Here is a 17,425-nt window from a genome sequence, read left to right as displayed (position 1 = left end):
ATTGTGTATGGGTGTCCTGGGCTGCCCAGACAACAAGATCCCACTCTTGGTCTCACTGATGTGGTCCAAAGGAAAGCAGAGCAATAATTTGACACCAGCTTGACTGCAAGAGTGGCTGGAAGGAGATGTACAGTGCACCATCCAACCATATTAGGAACTCCACTCCAAATTTTTGTGGGGTTTACTTCCTCCTGAAGATATCCCACAAGGCAGCAGAGGTTTAAGACCAGAGTTTTCCTTCTCTGTAATGGGCAAGGAGAAGAGTGCCTTGGTCAGACCAAACCTGGAGTAGTGTCCAGTTCTGAGTGCCACAATTTAAGACGGATATTGACAAGATGGAACGTGTGCAGAGGGTGACCAAGATGATCAAGGATATGGAAACCAAGCCTTATGAGCAGTGGTTGAGGGAGTTGGGTATGCTTAACCTGGACTAATATGCAAAGAATAGTGTGCCAGGGTTGGCCCAATACTGGCACCACCAAGATAGGTAGCAATCTCATGACTGAACTGGCGATGCTAATCTATTTCTAATGACAGAGAGAGAGAGAGATAAAAGAAGCAGATTTTATGGTGACTCCAGAATGTTTCTGTGTAAAGTATTTCCCACCTGTTTCTCTCAGGAAATATTTTACATAAAACCCAGTGAGAATGCACCCCAGCAGAAATTGTCACTGACCCCTCAACGACTGAAGGCACAAGACAATTACAATCCTCTCTTCTGCAGGACTGCTGGGAAGCCACCTTGTTCTGGGTGTTATGTAACACTATGCACTTTTTAGGCATACAGTAATTGAACAATTCTGTATACCCATGTCATACCACATTAAAGCACTTTATCAGCTCTGGATTAGAACACTTGGCTTCCGCATTGCTTGCAAGCTCAAAGTTCATAGAGATCTGGCCAAAATCTAGCACCTATGCCCAATAATACACCCAAAAAAACTATTTCAGCTCAGTTCAACTACTGAGGCTCCAAATAGTGTGGAATATATGAGCATAGATATGAGCAAACATAAGCTGATAGGCTTTTGTTTAAGGCACTTGCCTGTGAGTCTGCAAGTTTCCTTCCAGAGGTTGGCTAAACTGCAGTGATGACACGGAAGATCTGAGGAGGGATGAGGAAGCACAGAGATGTGGAAGTTGGAACTGGGAGAAAAAGACGGGAGTGAGGGTCCAATGTCATTGATACAAGGACAAAAAGGAGAGAGGTGCGAGAAGCAGGAGGAGGCTAGAAAACAAGTGATGGAAGTATGAGGCAGCAGAAGCAGTGATGGAGAACATGGTACTGAGACAAATAGGAACGTCTGCATGTGTATGTGAAAAGGGGAAGATTCCCCAACCACTGTTTCAACTGCTATGATGTCAAAATGTTTTAGGGCTGTAGCAACTCTTGATAGGAAGGCCAGGAGGGCTTCTTGAACATGATGGTGGCTACCATCATTAGGTGACAAACTGGAAGAGAGGCTCAACAGACACAGAAAAGCTGCCTTATACCGCCTATTAGTCCATGTAGCTCAGTACTGTCTACAACAGAGGCTCTCCAGGGATTCAGACTGGGGGCATTCCTAGACCTACCTGGGGGCATTCACCTCTTCCTAAACCTGTGGCATGGGTGTCAAGACAGAAGAATTACATTTGGAATAAAGTTTTATTTCCCTTGTTTGCTGCAGAAACTCTTAGTTGTGATTCGAGGACCCTACTCCCGCATGTCAGAAATAAAACACAATGACGCATGATTTTAAGTTAATGGAGGAAAAAAGGCCACAACTTTATTGGTTACAGCGTGTGAGTGGTATTGGCTTAGGCATTGGGTTGAACAGACTATAGTTGACTCCCCCCGCAGAGCGTGGAGTCACTCAAGGGTTAACCGCCCATGAGGTGGAGCTTGTTGATGCAAGATACAACTGGAAGCTCCACCCCCTGAAGTCACCGGAGGTCGTGCCATGGCCCCTAGCCACCAACAAGGCATTGGACAGGATCCACGACTGCCGGATTCCTTTACGGAATACCCAAACTTTAGGAGGGTTAGGCGATGGCCCGAACCTATGCCCTCCGATACCACACTAAACCCAATGCCTAACCGCCAATCTAACATAGTTGTGACAATTTGCTACGAGGTAGACGAAAAAACCAATGAGGCTGTGCCAATTTGCCACTTGGCCAAAATTCCTACCAGGACCCTTGTACAAACAAGGCGACCAACCGCAGTCCATAGCAATGTCCTATCCAAGGAACCTAAGGGAGGGTGGGCGGGTGATCCGGCGGTGAAGCGACGCAGAATGGCGGAGAGGTGCCGCCGCGGCTGCCCAGGTGCAGCAAATCCCCGCCCCCAAGGGGCGCGGCGCGGCGGCGGGGCTAGGTAGGGCTGGGGCGAAACGCCCCCGCCTCAATGCTGGAGCCGGCTCCCGCTCACAACCCCTCCCCTCGCTAAGGAGGAGAGGCTTACTATGATTCCATTAGTTCTGGCTTTGTGTATTTTTAAAAAGAAAAAGAAACAAGAAGCAGCTCTCAAATTGGAGACAGTATTTTTTTTCTTTCAGTTCAGCCTTTTTTTTTTACTGTATAGCCTCACACGAAAAATAAGTAGTGGTATAATATACAATAGCCTAGCCAGAGGAGAACGATAAAAATGTCAGCACAGTTTCTTATGGAATATGCTAACAGGCTTTGAACTTATGCAATGTGCAAATTGAAATATTTGGCTCCCATTTCAAACAATGAATGATTATTCACCATGATAATAAGTGGTCAGCTTATGCTCTCCCATCCTCATTTGTTTTGGAATATTAGACACCAAATGAAACATTAGAGCAACCAAACAAAGCATTATGGAATACTATTTTAAAGTATCCACAAATGGCTAATGCTGTATCAGCAATATTTTGATGGATGAAATATTAAAGCCATAAAAAGCATACTGGCATGAATTTTGCAGTTATATGCTGACACTAAAAAACAAGCCAGTGATTCAGTAGGGACTGCATCTATATTAAACCATATGAAAACCATACACATTTAAAAGCTACAAATTAAAAGCAGTATTATGTGATTGGTTCCCAGCTAAAGGGCACAGAAGACAGAAAAATGGTTTCAAAATACATACCCTAAAATATTTCATTAAGGGGATCCCCACTTCTTCATCCTTTCAATAATACTTTTTTCTGCCCAGTCCACCTTAAATTTAGTACTTCTTTAAGCACATTATAATAAAGAAAAAACACTGAAATTGTGTCGTGAGTCCCCCGGCTCAGACGGATACCTCAGCTGCATTTATGACCTTATAGGACTACTCCGCTTGTGTCAGTTCCTTGCCACTACAACTATGACAGATCATCTGAATCACTCGCCATGAGAAGAACTTTGCCTGGCATCATTCAAACCATGTTTGTGACTGCTGCCGTGGGCAAGATGGCAGCTTCTACTTACAGGAAAAAAAGGCTGAGAATATCTATTTGCCACCAATAAGAGAAGGGAGTGGACAAGGAGAAGCATGTGCCACAAACCAAGCAGCCATGTGCTCATGATCCTAAACAGAGTTGAGGGCAGAAACAGTGGCTGAGAAGTGATGTGTTTAGAGAAAAATGGCTGCTCGGTTATCGTTTCCGCTATATGGGACTGAAACCTGAGCAATTGCTTCCTGCCCCCCACCCCTCGCAGTGCTCGTGTCCTTCTTATGTGGAAGCAATTACAGTCCTGGCAGTTGCTGCTTTCTGGTCAACTCTGCTAGGCTTGTTCAACTCTTACTCCAGTTCCAGGTTTCTGTCTGATTTCCTGGATGCAAGTGCATGTTTTCCTTCTGTGCCCTGTTGTCACCTTGATTTCTGAGAATCTTCCTCAGGCCTCCTGGCTCACAACCTCGGCTTGTTCTACTTTAACTCTGATCCTGCTGCCTGCCTATTGGTTTTAACACTTTTTACCAGTCTCCATCCCACCCTTCTGCAACATTTTTTTCCCCCTTCAGATATTTGGGACTACATCTCCCATCACCCCAGCCAGCTGGATCTCTTGGGGATTGTAGTCCAAAACATCTTAAGGGCACTAGGTTGATGAATGTTAGGTTTCAGTACATGAAATCCAGCCCTGCCTCCTGCTTTTTGGCTCCAACTGTTGCACCCTTAAGAAATTCAAGTCACAATGCTGCAGTGACAGCAGAAGCCAAGCCTGGCACAATTCCCTTCTCAAGGCTCTAGACCAAGCAACCACTTTCCTTGCCCTCCATGTTTCTTAAGAAAATTACCTAGCTCTCACTCTCACATCATTCAGTTCCTCCACACTATGTGGCCCAAAGAGGGTTCCTTTTTCCTAGTCTCATTACTGTAGCTCCCTTTTGCCTCAGTTGCTTTATTCTTCTGCCCTTCCCCTTCTCCTTCTAAGCCCAAATCCAACTATGCATCCTTCCTCTAGCATCCTTTTCTCTGAGCTTCTTGGCTTCTCTGCACACTGGGAAGTTTTCCATTCCACAACCTACCCCTGCCGAATCCACCCTAACTGAAAACGTTTCTTACGCAGGAGCTGGACTGCAAGATGAACATTCCATGTCAACATACCACCTTAGCCAATCAAAGGCAGATGCTTCATTGCCATAGGAATAATATCATATAAATTGAAAGTGACAAGGTGGCTAGCTCTCATGCTGCCCTCCAGGCTTCTGCGAGTTCTTCAGATCTTTTTATCAGACTATTTACACTAGTGGGATGAGATAAAAATACAAATAGCTGTCATTAAGATCTAACATCTTGCTGCTCTTGGTGGAGGGCAGCCTTTTCCCCTTTAATGTTGCATTCTTAGAGGAGAAATGAAGGAGCCAGCTGCAAGCCATGTAGCCTGGTGAGAAGCCCTGCCCCAGACATGCCAGACTGTTATATAAACTGGGCTGAGGCAAGACTTGCAGCAACTAGTAGCAAACACTGGGTTAACTTTTATCTTTTTTCACAAACCATTCATTCTTATTGTGCCTTTGTATTTAAAAGTATCATTCATTATGATATTGACTCTGATTACTTGACTTTGTCCTATTTGAATTTGCTTGATATGTTTTGTTATGAACTCCTTGTTTATGATGCTGTATTTTGGTATTGAACATGAGCTGCTTTGGTCATGGTACACCATGGAGAACAAAACATAAAAACTAGATTAACCCTTTTAAAAAAGTCAACTCAAGGTTGATACATCCAAATTGTATAAACCAGGAACCCAGGGCCTCTGGATGATGTTGGTCAAAATTTCCCATCATTCCTGACCATTGGCTGGCTGGGCTGATAGTAGTTGGGAGTCCAGCAACATCTGAAGGCCCATAGGTTCCTCACCCTTGGTATAAACACTCTCTCCGTGTTATAATTCCACCTGGTTTCGCACTTAGGAACCATATGGAATATTAATCTTGTGAGTGATATGGCAACAGCATATTCTCCACAGTTTTCTCTCCAGAAATATATTTTTGTTAGCAAAAGGGGCACGAGGTTCAGCAAAGATTATGAGACAGAAAGCAACAGACCTTGCTTCCTCACCTGTAACTCAAAGTGAGGGGGGAAACTTTGAAGAAAAAAAATAGACTAGTTAAACTAGTCAACACTATTTGTGCACCAAAAGCATTGAAAATACATGTAAGCCCAGGGATGGGGATGCATTCCAGGTGCTGCTCGACTACAACTCCCAATATCCTTGACCATTAACCTTCTAGTTTGAGACTGGTGGGAGCTGGAGTCCAGGAACAGCTCAGGGAACACAGGTTCTAACCCTAATTCAGAACATCCCTGTTCCTTTTAAGTAAAAGTGATGTACTGAATTACTGATTAATTTAATATTATAGAATAAGACTTTTACTTTTTGCTCTTCACATATGTATTCAGTATGTGGAATGAACATGGAAAAGCAGATTGCACATATTCCCATGATTCATACTGATTTACAATGGGATGTGCCTACGAGCAATGACTTTGATACTGTCTCCACCTGCTGGTAAAAACAAAATAATTCTTTGATTCTGAAATAGTGTATGGATATCAGAGACCCTTCTGTCTCTAAAGAGCAGATTATTTAAACTGAGAAGATGCAGAGGAAGGACAATGAGTATATCCAAACAAAAGGGGAGGATTAGAAACCAGGGTACTACAAGAATGCTATAAGAATAAATGAACACATTACCTGGAACAAGCTCCATAACGATATATATAGGTTGCCTTTGAGTGCAAACTCCTATAAGCTTTACCACATTCGGATGGTCATACTGTTTGAGTATTCTGAAAAAGGGGTACAAAGGTTTTATCACGTCATTGTATCAACTTGATTTCAGTTATGTAGGGAAAAAGTTACAGAGCACCTGCACGATTCAAATAAACTCAGATGAGTTTCAGTAAACACGAAAAGAATCACATTGTACAACTGAAACCACCTCTCACTAAGAAAGATGATAAAACTAAAGCTCTTCTTAGTGACAACACACATGAAAGGTAATCATGAGCATGTATTCATTTACTTTATCCAATACATTTCACATAAAGAATCACAGGGTAACTTTCAAAAGAAATTAAACACAACCATAGTACAATTTAAGCAAACAGGAAAATACACATCATAAATACTTACACAGGTTTGCTCATATCATCTAGAATCAAACACAACCAGATTTCTAGAACGTGCAGGGAGTCTACTTGAGTGCTAAACACTCTCCACTGCACACACACCTGCCCTGAACATATGGGAAGCTGTAAGGGGCAGTGTGACAAAGACGTGGGGCTAATGTTGAGACTCTATAGCAGAGGTCGGCAACCTTATCCGAGGATGGGCCGGTCAACGCTCCGTCTGTCAGAGGATGGGCTGGGGCGTGTGCGCACGCGCGCTCTTCCGGATCGGAGGAGCACCCGCGCTCACACGCTATTTCCGGCGCTCCCCCGACCCGGAAGTGTGCCGGAAATAGCGTGTGCACATGCACACGGGCGCTTCTCCGCCCCGCATGTATGCACACATGCTATTTCCAGCGCACATTCGGGTTGGAGCACATGCGCACAGGCACCATAAACACAGAAGTTGGCCCCTGCGCCGCACCCCCCCCCGGTAAGAGTGGGTGGCGGGGGGCGGCGGCAGGGGTTGCCATGGGCCAGTTAGACAAGCCTCGTGGGCCACTACCGGCCCATGGGCCTTAGGTTGCCGACTCCTGCTCTATAGTCCCCTTTATACTTGTTAGCCCACCATGCAAGTGATAGGGCTAGAGTGCCATTTATTTTTATCAACATCTACCAGATGTAAGTACATACAAGTAAAAATAGATAGAAAGCAAATATTCACTACTTTAGAATAGGCAGAAAATACTGGAACAGATTTGAACATTTCCATGAAGACAAATGACATGTGATCACTCTCCAGTTGCAATCAACACCTGTGCCTTCTACCATCTTAATCATTTTAAAGATGTGAACAGAGAAGTTACACTGATTCATTTTCAACTTAAGCTCTAAAGAGATGTTCTCATTAACAAATTAACAAGCCGTGGCATGATCTAGCTCCTCATATAGTTCTGGAAAGCCCAGGTGTACAGTTATGCCCCCCCCCATGCTAGGAGAGCTCATGATTGCAAGACCCAGGAGAACATGGCTTCAATCTGGTATTAGAAAGCAGCAATTTACTACCTGAAGCTTGCTCGAAACCTTTTGAGTCAATCATCATCATCAGGATATAGCACGACAGTTTGTACAAGTTGCTAAATGGCTACTTTTTTTGCACTACGTTAATGCTTGCCTTCTCCTTTGCTCTTTGAAGTTCTGGTATTGTTCCTCCGCCTCTTCTGTAAGGCCCAAGGCTACACACACTACCCAAGCACCTCTTGATCCTTCCCATACCTCATGGCATGGACAAGTAAATCCACTAGTAGTACAGAGGTATATATCCCAATCCATCCCACCCCTCTTCTGCTTGGGAGTGCTGCCACTAGCATAACACATCTACATAGCAACTCTACAATTCTACGATTCTGTCCTCTACAGGGCGGGCTCTCCTCCCCCAACAGACCCCCCACCCAGTCACACACTTGTTCTTACCATTAAGTCTAAGCACATGCAATCTACACAGAAAGACCTGGGCTGTTGGATTCCTGGGTGGAGGGCAGAGGACTTTTGCCTTGCCAAGGAACAAAAACATTGGGGCTCTATGCATACAGAGCAGCCAAGAATGGCACTGAGTTAGATGTCCATGGCTGTTCCTCCTTGACACCCAATGTACTTGAGTGCACATGGAACATTTACAGCAGGGATGGGGAACCTGTGGCTCTCCAAGCATTGTCGAATTCTCATTCTCCCTACTGATGTGCTGGGTGGACCTGATGGGAGCTGTAGTCCAACAACACCTGGAGGGCTGCAGGTTCACCATCGCGTCCTTTATACCATGCCTTCCACATTTGATTTGGCAGGGTGGGGTGGGGTAGGGAGGGAATGTAACTGAAATCACAAAAGATCTGAAGAAAAAGATCAAGACTGTGAGGAATAGGCAGACCTCAACCAACTGCTTCTCCCACAGGCAAGGCTCAGCTCAAATTCACATTTTATCCTGTTAGTAGCCCTGGGAGGTTCATTCTGAACAACTGTGCAGGGATATGAAACCCAAGTCTCACAAACAGCTACCTATTATACCGCACAAAGCCACACTTGGACACTGTGGCTGAGTTTAAATCTAGAGAAACATTAAAGGTTGTATAATATTTCAGCCAAGTACTGTTTTGAGATAGTTTTCTAGGTGGTTTATCCTTAAAGAAAAAAAACCACAAAACCACAAAAAACTGTAAGATGTCAATTGAGCCTCAGTAAATAATTCATATTGAATAATTACTATAGTTCAAGGTTTCTTAGAAAAGAAAGAAAGAAAAGAAAAAGAAAAACCCTATTCCATGTTGTCCAAGTTGCTTGGCAGGGTAAAAGAGTTTCTTGATGTCACTTACTACAATATTGCCCCAGTAAGATAATCTAACTTGCAATGTTTTCCACTGTATGCATATTACACAATATGGAATTTCCATCAACAGTTAATGGTTATTTTCACCTTTGATATTATATCAGATTGCATATGACATTTTACTTCTTCCAGGGAGAATTAATTCAGGGAGGGCCTCCACCACCACTGCTACCGGTAATTTGAAATACATTTTGAAGTGAAAAGTATTGATTAGTCTCAGACAATCTAGGAACTATTCCCTGTTTTAGAACTGCATTAAATTTAGGTATGTAATGGATCCCAAGTGCACATTTATTCACATTTACACCACTCACCTGGCCTCTGATAAAAACTTTATTTTCAGCTCCTGGGGAAGGTCTTCTTTACATGTCTTTACAGCAACAGGAGTTTTATCTTTCAATATTCCCTTATATACTTCACCAAAATTACCCTGAAATTGCAGATATTACAAATTGTCAGTAAACAAACTTAATGGCATTCCTCAGCAAAAGAAAGTTCCACTCTGCAGAAAATACCACAGCTGTGTCAGTTAACAAAATGCTTATATAAGCTCACACATGGGTTAAGGAAATAGATACTTCCCTTTTTAACTTATGGGAAGAAATGTTACTTTAACGTTTTTGAAAAGCCGATGAAATCAAGCTTCAAGGCTTTAGTCAAACACTGCCTTTATATAATGAATGTTTAATGCCTTATAGACTGAACACCCCATTAATTTTATACTTTGCTCCATCCAGTCATCTACCACGGAAAAAGCAACTTAGCAATGTTTCACAAAAGATTTTGACACAAGAGTGGGAGAAACACACTTCATTAAGGCAGTCTCTTCCCCCACTGCACCTGCTTATCTGCCTTGCAGTGTCCTCTCTTCCCTTCCTGTCATCACTTTTCCTTCTCTGTAGGCAGCAAAGCACAGTGGCCAGCCCAAACTCCTTTTCATGACTCCAGAGGGGGAAGTATATGACTAGTCCCAGTCATCTAGCTTCTGTTTATTGGGAAGAAGAAGAAGAAATATTTTCTCCTAATGGTGGGAGAAAAGAGAGGAACCCAGGCTCAGTTAGGTGATCCTAGGGCTCCTCTTTGCTCTCCCTCTTCCCATCAGGGTCTCCTCTGTTTAGACCTCAGCTGCTTTCAGGTCATCGGTTTTGTAGGTGGGATTCAAACACATACTGGCATGTTCATGTTGCACACTTGTGCAGCAAACCCACTTCCATCTACCCCACTCCAAACCCACTCAGAATTTCTCCTGAATATAATGAGAAACGGCAATGTAATGTGTGAGAATAATTGCTTGATGCAACATCAAATAACCTCCCTACAAACTTGCCGCAAAGAGTTCAAGATGAACTCTCAATAAATAGGATGCCTAGAAGGAGGTTTTGCGCAAGGGTTGTGATTTACTGGGACAGAGTATGTTTGGAGCCATCAGGGGTGAGCTTTCCCATCTGCTCTTGTGTACAAACCCTCATAAGGAGCTGCTGCTTAGAAGACGGCTGCCTAAGGACTACAGACCCCCTCGAGGAAAGTTACTTTGCTTTCTTTCGACATTTTGGGGAAACTCCATTTTGCTTTTAGGCAGAGGAAAGGATGTGTTTGGATTGGGGAGGGCATGTAAATATGCCACTAAGATATTGTCTTAAACTTTTGTAAATTGTGTTTTATTGTGTGGATTTTTCATTTGCTTTTCTTTGAGAGTCTCCTTGGTTGTAAGTGGCAATACTCCTACCACTAAAATGAATGGCAAGGCAGGGGCTGAGAATTCTAAAATGGCCCTCGCTTTGTTGGTGGAAACTGGGGGGAGGGGTGTGTGATCTGCTACCAAGTAAAAGTTAAAGCAGAAGGTGTGCCCTGATTTCTTATAATTTAGCAAAATGCTGAAATTAAGACTACTTAATAGTTTGTACCAAATGGAACAGAATTATTGTCCATCTGTCATTTCCCTTGGCTGATGCTTCTTAGACAATTATAACTTTTTGCAGAATAGCCAGGGGGTGGAGGGGATGACACCTTAAGAGGTATCAGCTTAGCTGTCAATTGCTCTTTATCCAATGCCTACACATTTCACTTTATACTTGGGTGTAGGTGATGGTCCTACGGGAAGGAAGGAATAGGACTTACAAAAATAACTGGATTTCTAAGTTCTTCAGGAAGTTTGCTTCTATTGACATTTGCCACAGGATATGGAATAATTAGGTATAGGAGCTGAAATAACACAACTTGAAGTAATTTAATCACACCGTGAAATCACTTTAATCTAAGCCATTCTAGCCTTGAGGTACATGATCCAGTTTTGTCCAAGACTGAGGAGGCAGTATTTTGAGGAAAAGAACATGGTGGTATGGATTATTTTACGTTTCTTCTTTTTAACAACTTAGGCCCAGTACTCAAGGGACCTGAGCGGCCTGGGAGCTAGAAATGCCTCTCCTTCCAGGATTGCGAGAATGTAACAAGCCCTGGATCCCAGCAGGAGCTTACAGGTCAGGTCCTGCTATGGTGGCCATGTGTCCTACTTCATGCAGGACAATAATCGATTTGAATGGATATCAGGGGACAGTCCTGTGTTTGGGAAGGAGGACCTTTTTCTGCCTCCCCACTTCCAGCTACTCTCTGAAGACTGGAAAAGAGACCCTCTTAAGAATATTAAGGGGTGGGGTGGGGAGGTGAATGACTAGACCATGTGAAAAATGAACATAATATTTCAGCTGCAGTTCATTCATTTTCAGCTTTGTATTCTTGTTATTTAAAAAGTGCATCTAGACATTCCGTTGTTGTGCCCATAACCTAGGTTTAAGGTGCCATTTAGCTCCTAGCTTTCATATCTCAGTTTCTAACACTGTTCACAGGCAAGTGGGGGGAAATGACTGTTTCAGCTGGCATTTCCAGCAGGCCGATATAATATGAGGTTGTTCCTTGCTTTCCATATTGTGCTGTTTTATTTTAGGGTTGTTGTTGTTTTTTTAAAAAAGTTTTAATTCTGTTTTAGCAGTGGTATTTGGGTGTTCCTTGGTGCTGGGATGCTCAACTGTAAAAATGAATAAATGTAAGTCACCCCTTAACTCAGATGAAATGCACTTCTTAAGGCCACATCCAGAGAGGTATCCACAAAAAGTCTTAGGTTGGCACTGACTGGGAGCAAAGGGAGATGTGCAGAAGAGGAGGCATACTCCCACTATTTCTCCAAATACAATCCATGGGCATAAATTAGAGGATCCTTACTTCACCGTCCAGGGGTCCTTTACCTTACTTTACCTTACCTAGTCAACAAATACATTAGTAACTTGGATGAGTAAGTAGAAATTATGCTCAACAGATCTCCCTATGATGTCCAAACAAACCTGAAAACACCCTACACATGCAGAAGCCTCCCATTGTCTTGTGTGAAAGAAAAGTAAAATGGGAAACTGCTGTGCATGCAGTGTGCTCCCAGCATTTGGCTGTCACACAAAAGAGTGCAGGGAGTTCACAGGCAAGGCTCTGTGTTGCAGCTGTACAGCACAACCCAAAGAAAATTAGGCATCTATCATTACCATTCACATTCATGGGATATAAGCTTACAGTTATGCACTTAAGTCCCATTTATTTTAATAGGATTTATGTGCATCTAACGTTCTCTGAATTTCACCCACAATGTTTACAGTGTGTCTCAAAACTGAAGACAAAGGAATGAACTGGCTCATTTCATTACCCACAGTGCTCAATATGAAGATTCCACATTCCCCTAATCACACACCTGGGTTGAATGCACATGCAAAGCCCTACTCTGTATATGCAATATGCCCAGAGAGGCATTGTCCAAACACTTGGACCTTACACTGATACAAAGCATACAAGAGATTCTGGCAGCTACTACCCAGCACCCAAACACTACTCTGTGACTGGGGGCTGGAGAGACACATCCTGCTAGGACCATGTCACACAAACTGGCAACTGCAAGAAGGATTGCAGCGGCTTCCTTTACTTACAGAAGTCCGCAGGTAATTGAGCAAAGCTAGGTTGGCAAATCTGCACAGTAGCAAAAAATATTTTTAGTAATGTTTTCTTTTGAAATGTTTTTTTTAAAATGTTTTGTTAACTTTGCTGTGTTAAATGTACATTCTCTAGTTGACTGCATTTGCAATGTTTTATTTTGAAATCTTTAACATATATTAGTTTCCTGCTAATTATGTTGCTTTGAATGTATAGTTTATATTTGAGTTTCTTCCATAATGTTTTAATCAGGATTGTTTTAGCTGATGTTTTAATGTGTTGTAAAAAGCTTGGAGACTTTGTTCTTAAAAATAAAGTGGTATAGAAACGAACTGAATTATTATTAATTATTATTATTATTATTATTATGTGCTAGTTACTGAACACTATGTGAGTTCCTCCCCCTAAATTCTCCATTGTCCTGCAGCTTCTAGCAAGTAAGTTTTGCCCCTTCATTGTTCTGATACTGGCAAGAGCATGCTCTGCCTGGTGGGCTTGAAGGGTTATAAGCAGAGGTTAAATGGCCATCTGTCATGTATGATTTAGTTGTGATTCCCGTATTGCAGGAGGCTGGGCTAGATTATCCTCAGGGTCCCTTCCAACTCTACGATTCTATGATGGTATGAATTTCAGAAAACAAAAACTGCAGATGGGGGTGAGTGAGGGGAAAACATGTGCAAAAACCTAAAAAGCAAATAGCAATGGTGGAAAAGGAAATTATGTAAAGCTATGAAATTAATAATGCACAGCAGGTTGGGAAGCTGTTTACTTAAAAAAGATTCCACCAAAATTAACTGCTCTAGTTTACTGATCTGATTAATATACCATATTTTCCCGTCTATAAAATGCCCCCTATTTGGGGGGGCTCCAAATTAAGAAAATGGAGAGGATTGCCCAGAGTTGGTGAGCTTTTTTTGGGGGGGGGGGATTGCCGGCACACATCGCCGAGGACAGACAGCCGCAAAATCACCAGCAGTCCTTCCAACTTCCACCAATCACCCACACTATCACCACTTGCAATCTCCTCCTCGCAGCTGCGACCAATTGCCCAACCCCCTTCTGCACTGCCCACGTATAAGACGAGGGCTAATTTTAAAGCTAATTTTTAAATTAAAATCCCTCGTCTTATAGACAGAAAAGTACGGTAATATCTGCATTACAAAACAAAGCTATTTTAAAATTATTGATAACTTAGGGCTTTTTTTTTTACTCGAGTTAAGCACTTTTCTATTAGTTCATGCTTAAACTTCTCTCACTGAAGTAGGTCTTAAAATCTGCTTAACTTTGGCTGGGTCTGTTATGACAAAAAAAATTTTTTATTGCAATTCTGCTACAAAGCAATGTCATTATATATTGGGTGGTGGAAGAAGCCCACCATTCTCAATATCACAAGTATACTTCAAACTCCAAGGCTAAGGTGTTCTTTTCCTCATTAAGAACAGATGTTTACTTACTTTGCCCAGTAATTCTCCCAGTGTGACATCTTCATGATTGAGAATCCATTTTTTATCCTGCAGCAAGAAATACACACCAGTGTTTAGTCTACAAAATACTGCATTCCTATAAAACCTCTGTGAGCTAGCAGGAAGTGACCTAAAGTGAGACTATTCAATCAGCAACATGCTAAGAACATAATCTCAAGAGTAAGCTGCTACTACACAATAGGATGTTAAAAGCAAGCTTCAGCAAATTTCTATCAAAAAATTAAGGCTTAGGTGTGATATCATAACATACAAAATTGCATGCTCTCCTTTATTAAATTCAGGGTAACTCTACCACTGTTTTTTTAGAAAGATTTTTTTCCTTTTTTAAAAAGCAAAAATTATGTAAAGGAACTTTATGGCAAAGAATATATTTTTTAAAAATCAAATGCTGGTCAACCTAAAAATGACCTTTCTCTGGCACATTCAGAAAATTGGTTCTTTCTTCTACAGATGAAGAAACTGAATGTTAGCATCTGCTAAACATACATGAAGCAAGCTCCAGTAATATCCATTAAAAAAAACCACCAATGGCAAGAGTTTACACTAATGATCACTGATGCAAACATTCTATTATGGAATATGCATTACATGACAGTAGTGGCCTTTAGCCATTCAAGCACATAAATTTCATCTGGCACAAATCTCTTTACTTCCAACGTTTTCCTATTGGTCATTATTACCTTTCCATGTAAATATCTATTTAACAGCTGGACATACTTGAACAAAATTTCAATATATAGTATGAGACACTGAAACATCTCTTCACTAGGCTCGTGGGGGAAATGAGGTTGAGAGAGAGAGAGAGAGAGAGAGAAAGAGAAACCTGAAGAACATTGAATGAGTTTTGCTGGTTATCTTTGAAACCTCATTTATAAAACTAATCATATCAATTAACTTGAGCAATTCTCTATTAAACAGGATATGGTAATATTTATTTTGACAAATATAATTTCAGATTATCTATTGTTGAGAAAGATATTTGCTATTAATAAATGATATTTGTATTTTGAATCACTAAGCATCTTTTGACAAGTTTGCTTATTCCTTATGAAATTATTCGTTAGTCATTTATTTTAACCTAACAGTTTCATTTCCAAGATGGCTCATTCTTCTGATACCCAGAAGCGGATGTCAGAAGCCAAAGACCTTTATACAATCAAATTAAGTTGGGAAATGCAATTTATACTAATTCACAATAGTTGATAGTCAGTAGAAGATATGGGGAGCATTACACTGTTAATTCTGCTGTCTCTCTCAATCGCATTAAGTACTCCTCGGCCATTAGTTCCTGATTAGGGGCACTACTTAAAGTTGTTCCAAGCTTATTTAGCGGAAAGGTTTCAGAAGGTGCTGTTAGGAGACCATCTAGCCTCGTGGGAATTATTCCAGGATGTTACAGGATTATGTCTTGTCCCCCCATGGTGTTTAGCATGTGCATGAACCTGGTGGGTGAGACTGTGGGAGAATTTGAGGTGCAATCAGTGATCACCAGGAATGTGAACAAAGTCTCCTTAAGTCAAGCTAAGAAATGAAATTCATGGACTCTTAAAAGTCCTGCTCCAGTAGAAGGTGAGCGTTTAAAGCCCTGAAGACCTTCAGAAGCTGTAAGTGATTCAAAATGTACAGTAATTGTAACAGCCCAGATTCTGGTTCAGCCTAGCTCCTGGGTCACATTACTCCTGCTTCAAAACAAGTTCACTGGTTTCCAGTTTGCTTTCAGGCTCAATTCATAAGAAAGTTATATAGGTCCCTTTCATTTAAAGCTTCAGATATAAACCTGAACAAAAAGTGTTAGAATGAACTTTAGATGCAATCCCAACTTATCCCATTCAACCTTCAGAAGCATGTCAGTAGACAACTTTTCCCAAGGGAATGATTCTTAAAGAGCTGCCATTCTGCATCAAGCGTCTCAACAGAAATGTTACACAAAGGAGAGGCTAACTGCTTTTAATTAAATACTTCAGAGAGAATGAGTTACCATAAGAATTAGAGCATTCACCCTCCCTACATAGCAATTTTGTTTCAAAGTCACTCAGAACCAGGAAGGAAGAGAAATAAGAAAGTTAGCATTGAGCAGGACAGAAAAGCTAAGAGAGTTGAGAACTCATAAGTAGAAAGACTGCTGTCGACTTTGGTCAAACTGATTCTGCAGGTTTAAGTAGTATTTCAAACAGTACCTGCAAGAAAGTAAGAACTAATTTCCAAGAGCATGACCAGTCCTGATGCAACAGATATGTGCATAGCTGTTGCTGGCATCAACTAACATTAACACTATTGACTCCACAAGTTCACAAGATTTTTTTAATTTAAAAAATGTATTGTGGGTTTCTTTTTTGCATTATTATAATGCAGCCCCTTTAAAATGAAGAACAGTGCTTCCTAGGTCAAAGGTAAAAAGCCTCTCTCTTTCACACAGCAGTTTTTAATGGTATCTTTAGTAGGTATGGGATATGTAAAGGTAAAGGTAAAGGGACCCTTGACCGTTAAGTCCAGTCGTGGATGACTCTGGGGTTGCGGTGCTCATCTTGCTTAATTGGCTGAGGGAGCTGGCGTTTGTCCGCAGTTTTTCCGGGTCATGTGGCCAGCATGACTAAGCTGTTTCTGGCAAACCAGTGCAGCCCACGGAAACACCGTTTACCTTCCCGCTGGAGCAGCACCTATTTATCTACTTGCACTTTGACGTGTTTTGGCAGGAGCAGGACCGAGCAACGGGACCTCATCCCGTTGCGGGGATTCAAAGCGCCGACCTTCTAATCGACAAGCCCTAGGCTCTGTGGTTTAGACCACAGTGCCATCCACATCCCATGGGATATGTACTTTCCTATTAATTGCTATGTAGCATTTTCAAAAGGGGCGCATGGGAGGCCCCCCCCCCAAATTAATAGCACCTATTTCTGTCGTAATGTACTCCTATTTCAAGGACACCAATGGTAGAGCATTTTCAATGTTCCATGTTCAATCCCAGGTAGGGACAGGGAAAGACTCCTTGCTGAGCTGGATGGATCAACAGTCCGACTCAGAATAAGGCAGCTTCC

At 41.9% G+C, this 17,425-nt stretch overlaps 1 protein-coding gene across 4 annotated transcripts in view; it reads right to left on the bottom strand.

Moving 5' to 3' along the window:
• Positions 1-17,425, bottom strand: part of FER (FER tyrosine kinase) — a 140,714-nt gene that overhangs the window by 43,296 nt on the left and 79,993 nt on the right. For all 4 annotated transcript variants that reach the window (XM_033164475.1, XM_033164476.1, XM_033164477.1 and 1 more), the window contains 3 exons: positions 14,361-14,417; positions 9,255-9,370; positions 6,145-6,239 (listed from right to left, as the gene is read on the bottom strand). In XM_033164475.1, coding sequence (XP_033020366.1) covers positions 6,145-6,239; positions 9,255-9,370; positions 14,361-14,417 — 268 coding nt within the window. The remainder of the gene's footprint in view (positions 1-6,144; positions 6,240-9,254; positions 9,371-14,360; positions 14,418-17,425) is intronic.

Source organism: Lacerta agilis, chromosome 11, assembly GCF_009819535.1.
Source record: "Lacerta agilis isolate rLacAgi1 chromosome 11, rLacAgi1.pri, whole genome shotgun sequence".
Lineage (NCBI taxonomy): Eukaryota > Metazoa > Chordata > Lepidosauria > Squamata > Lacertidae > Lacerta > Lacerta agilis.
This window is presented reverse-complemented; position numbering and strand designations above follow the sequence as displayed.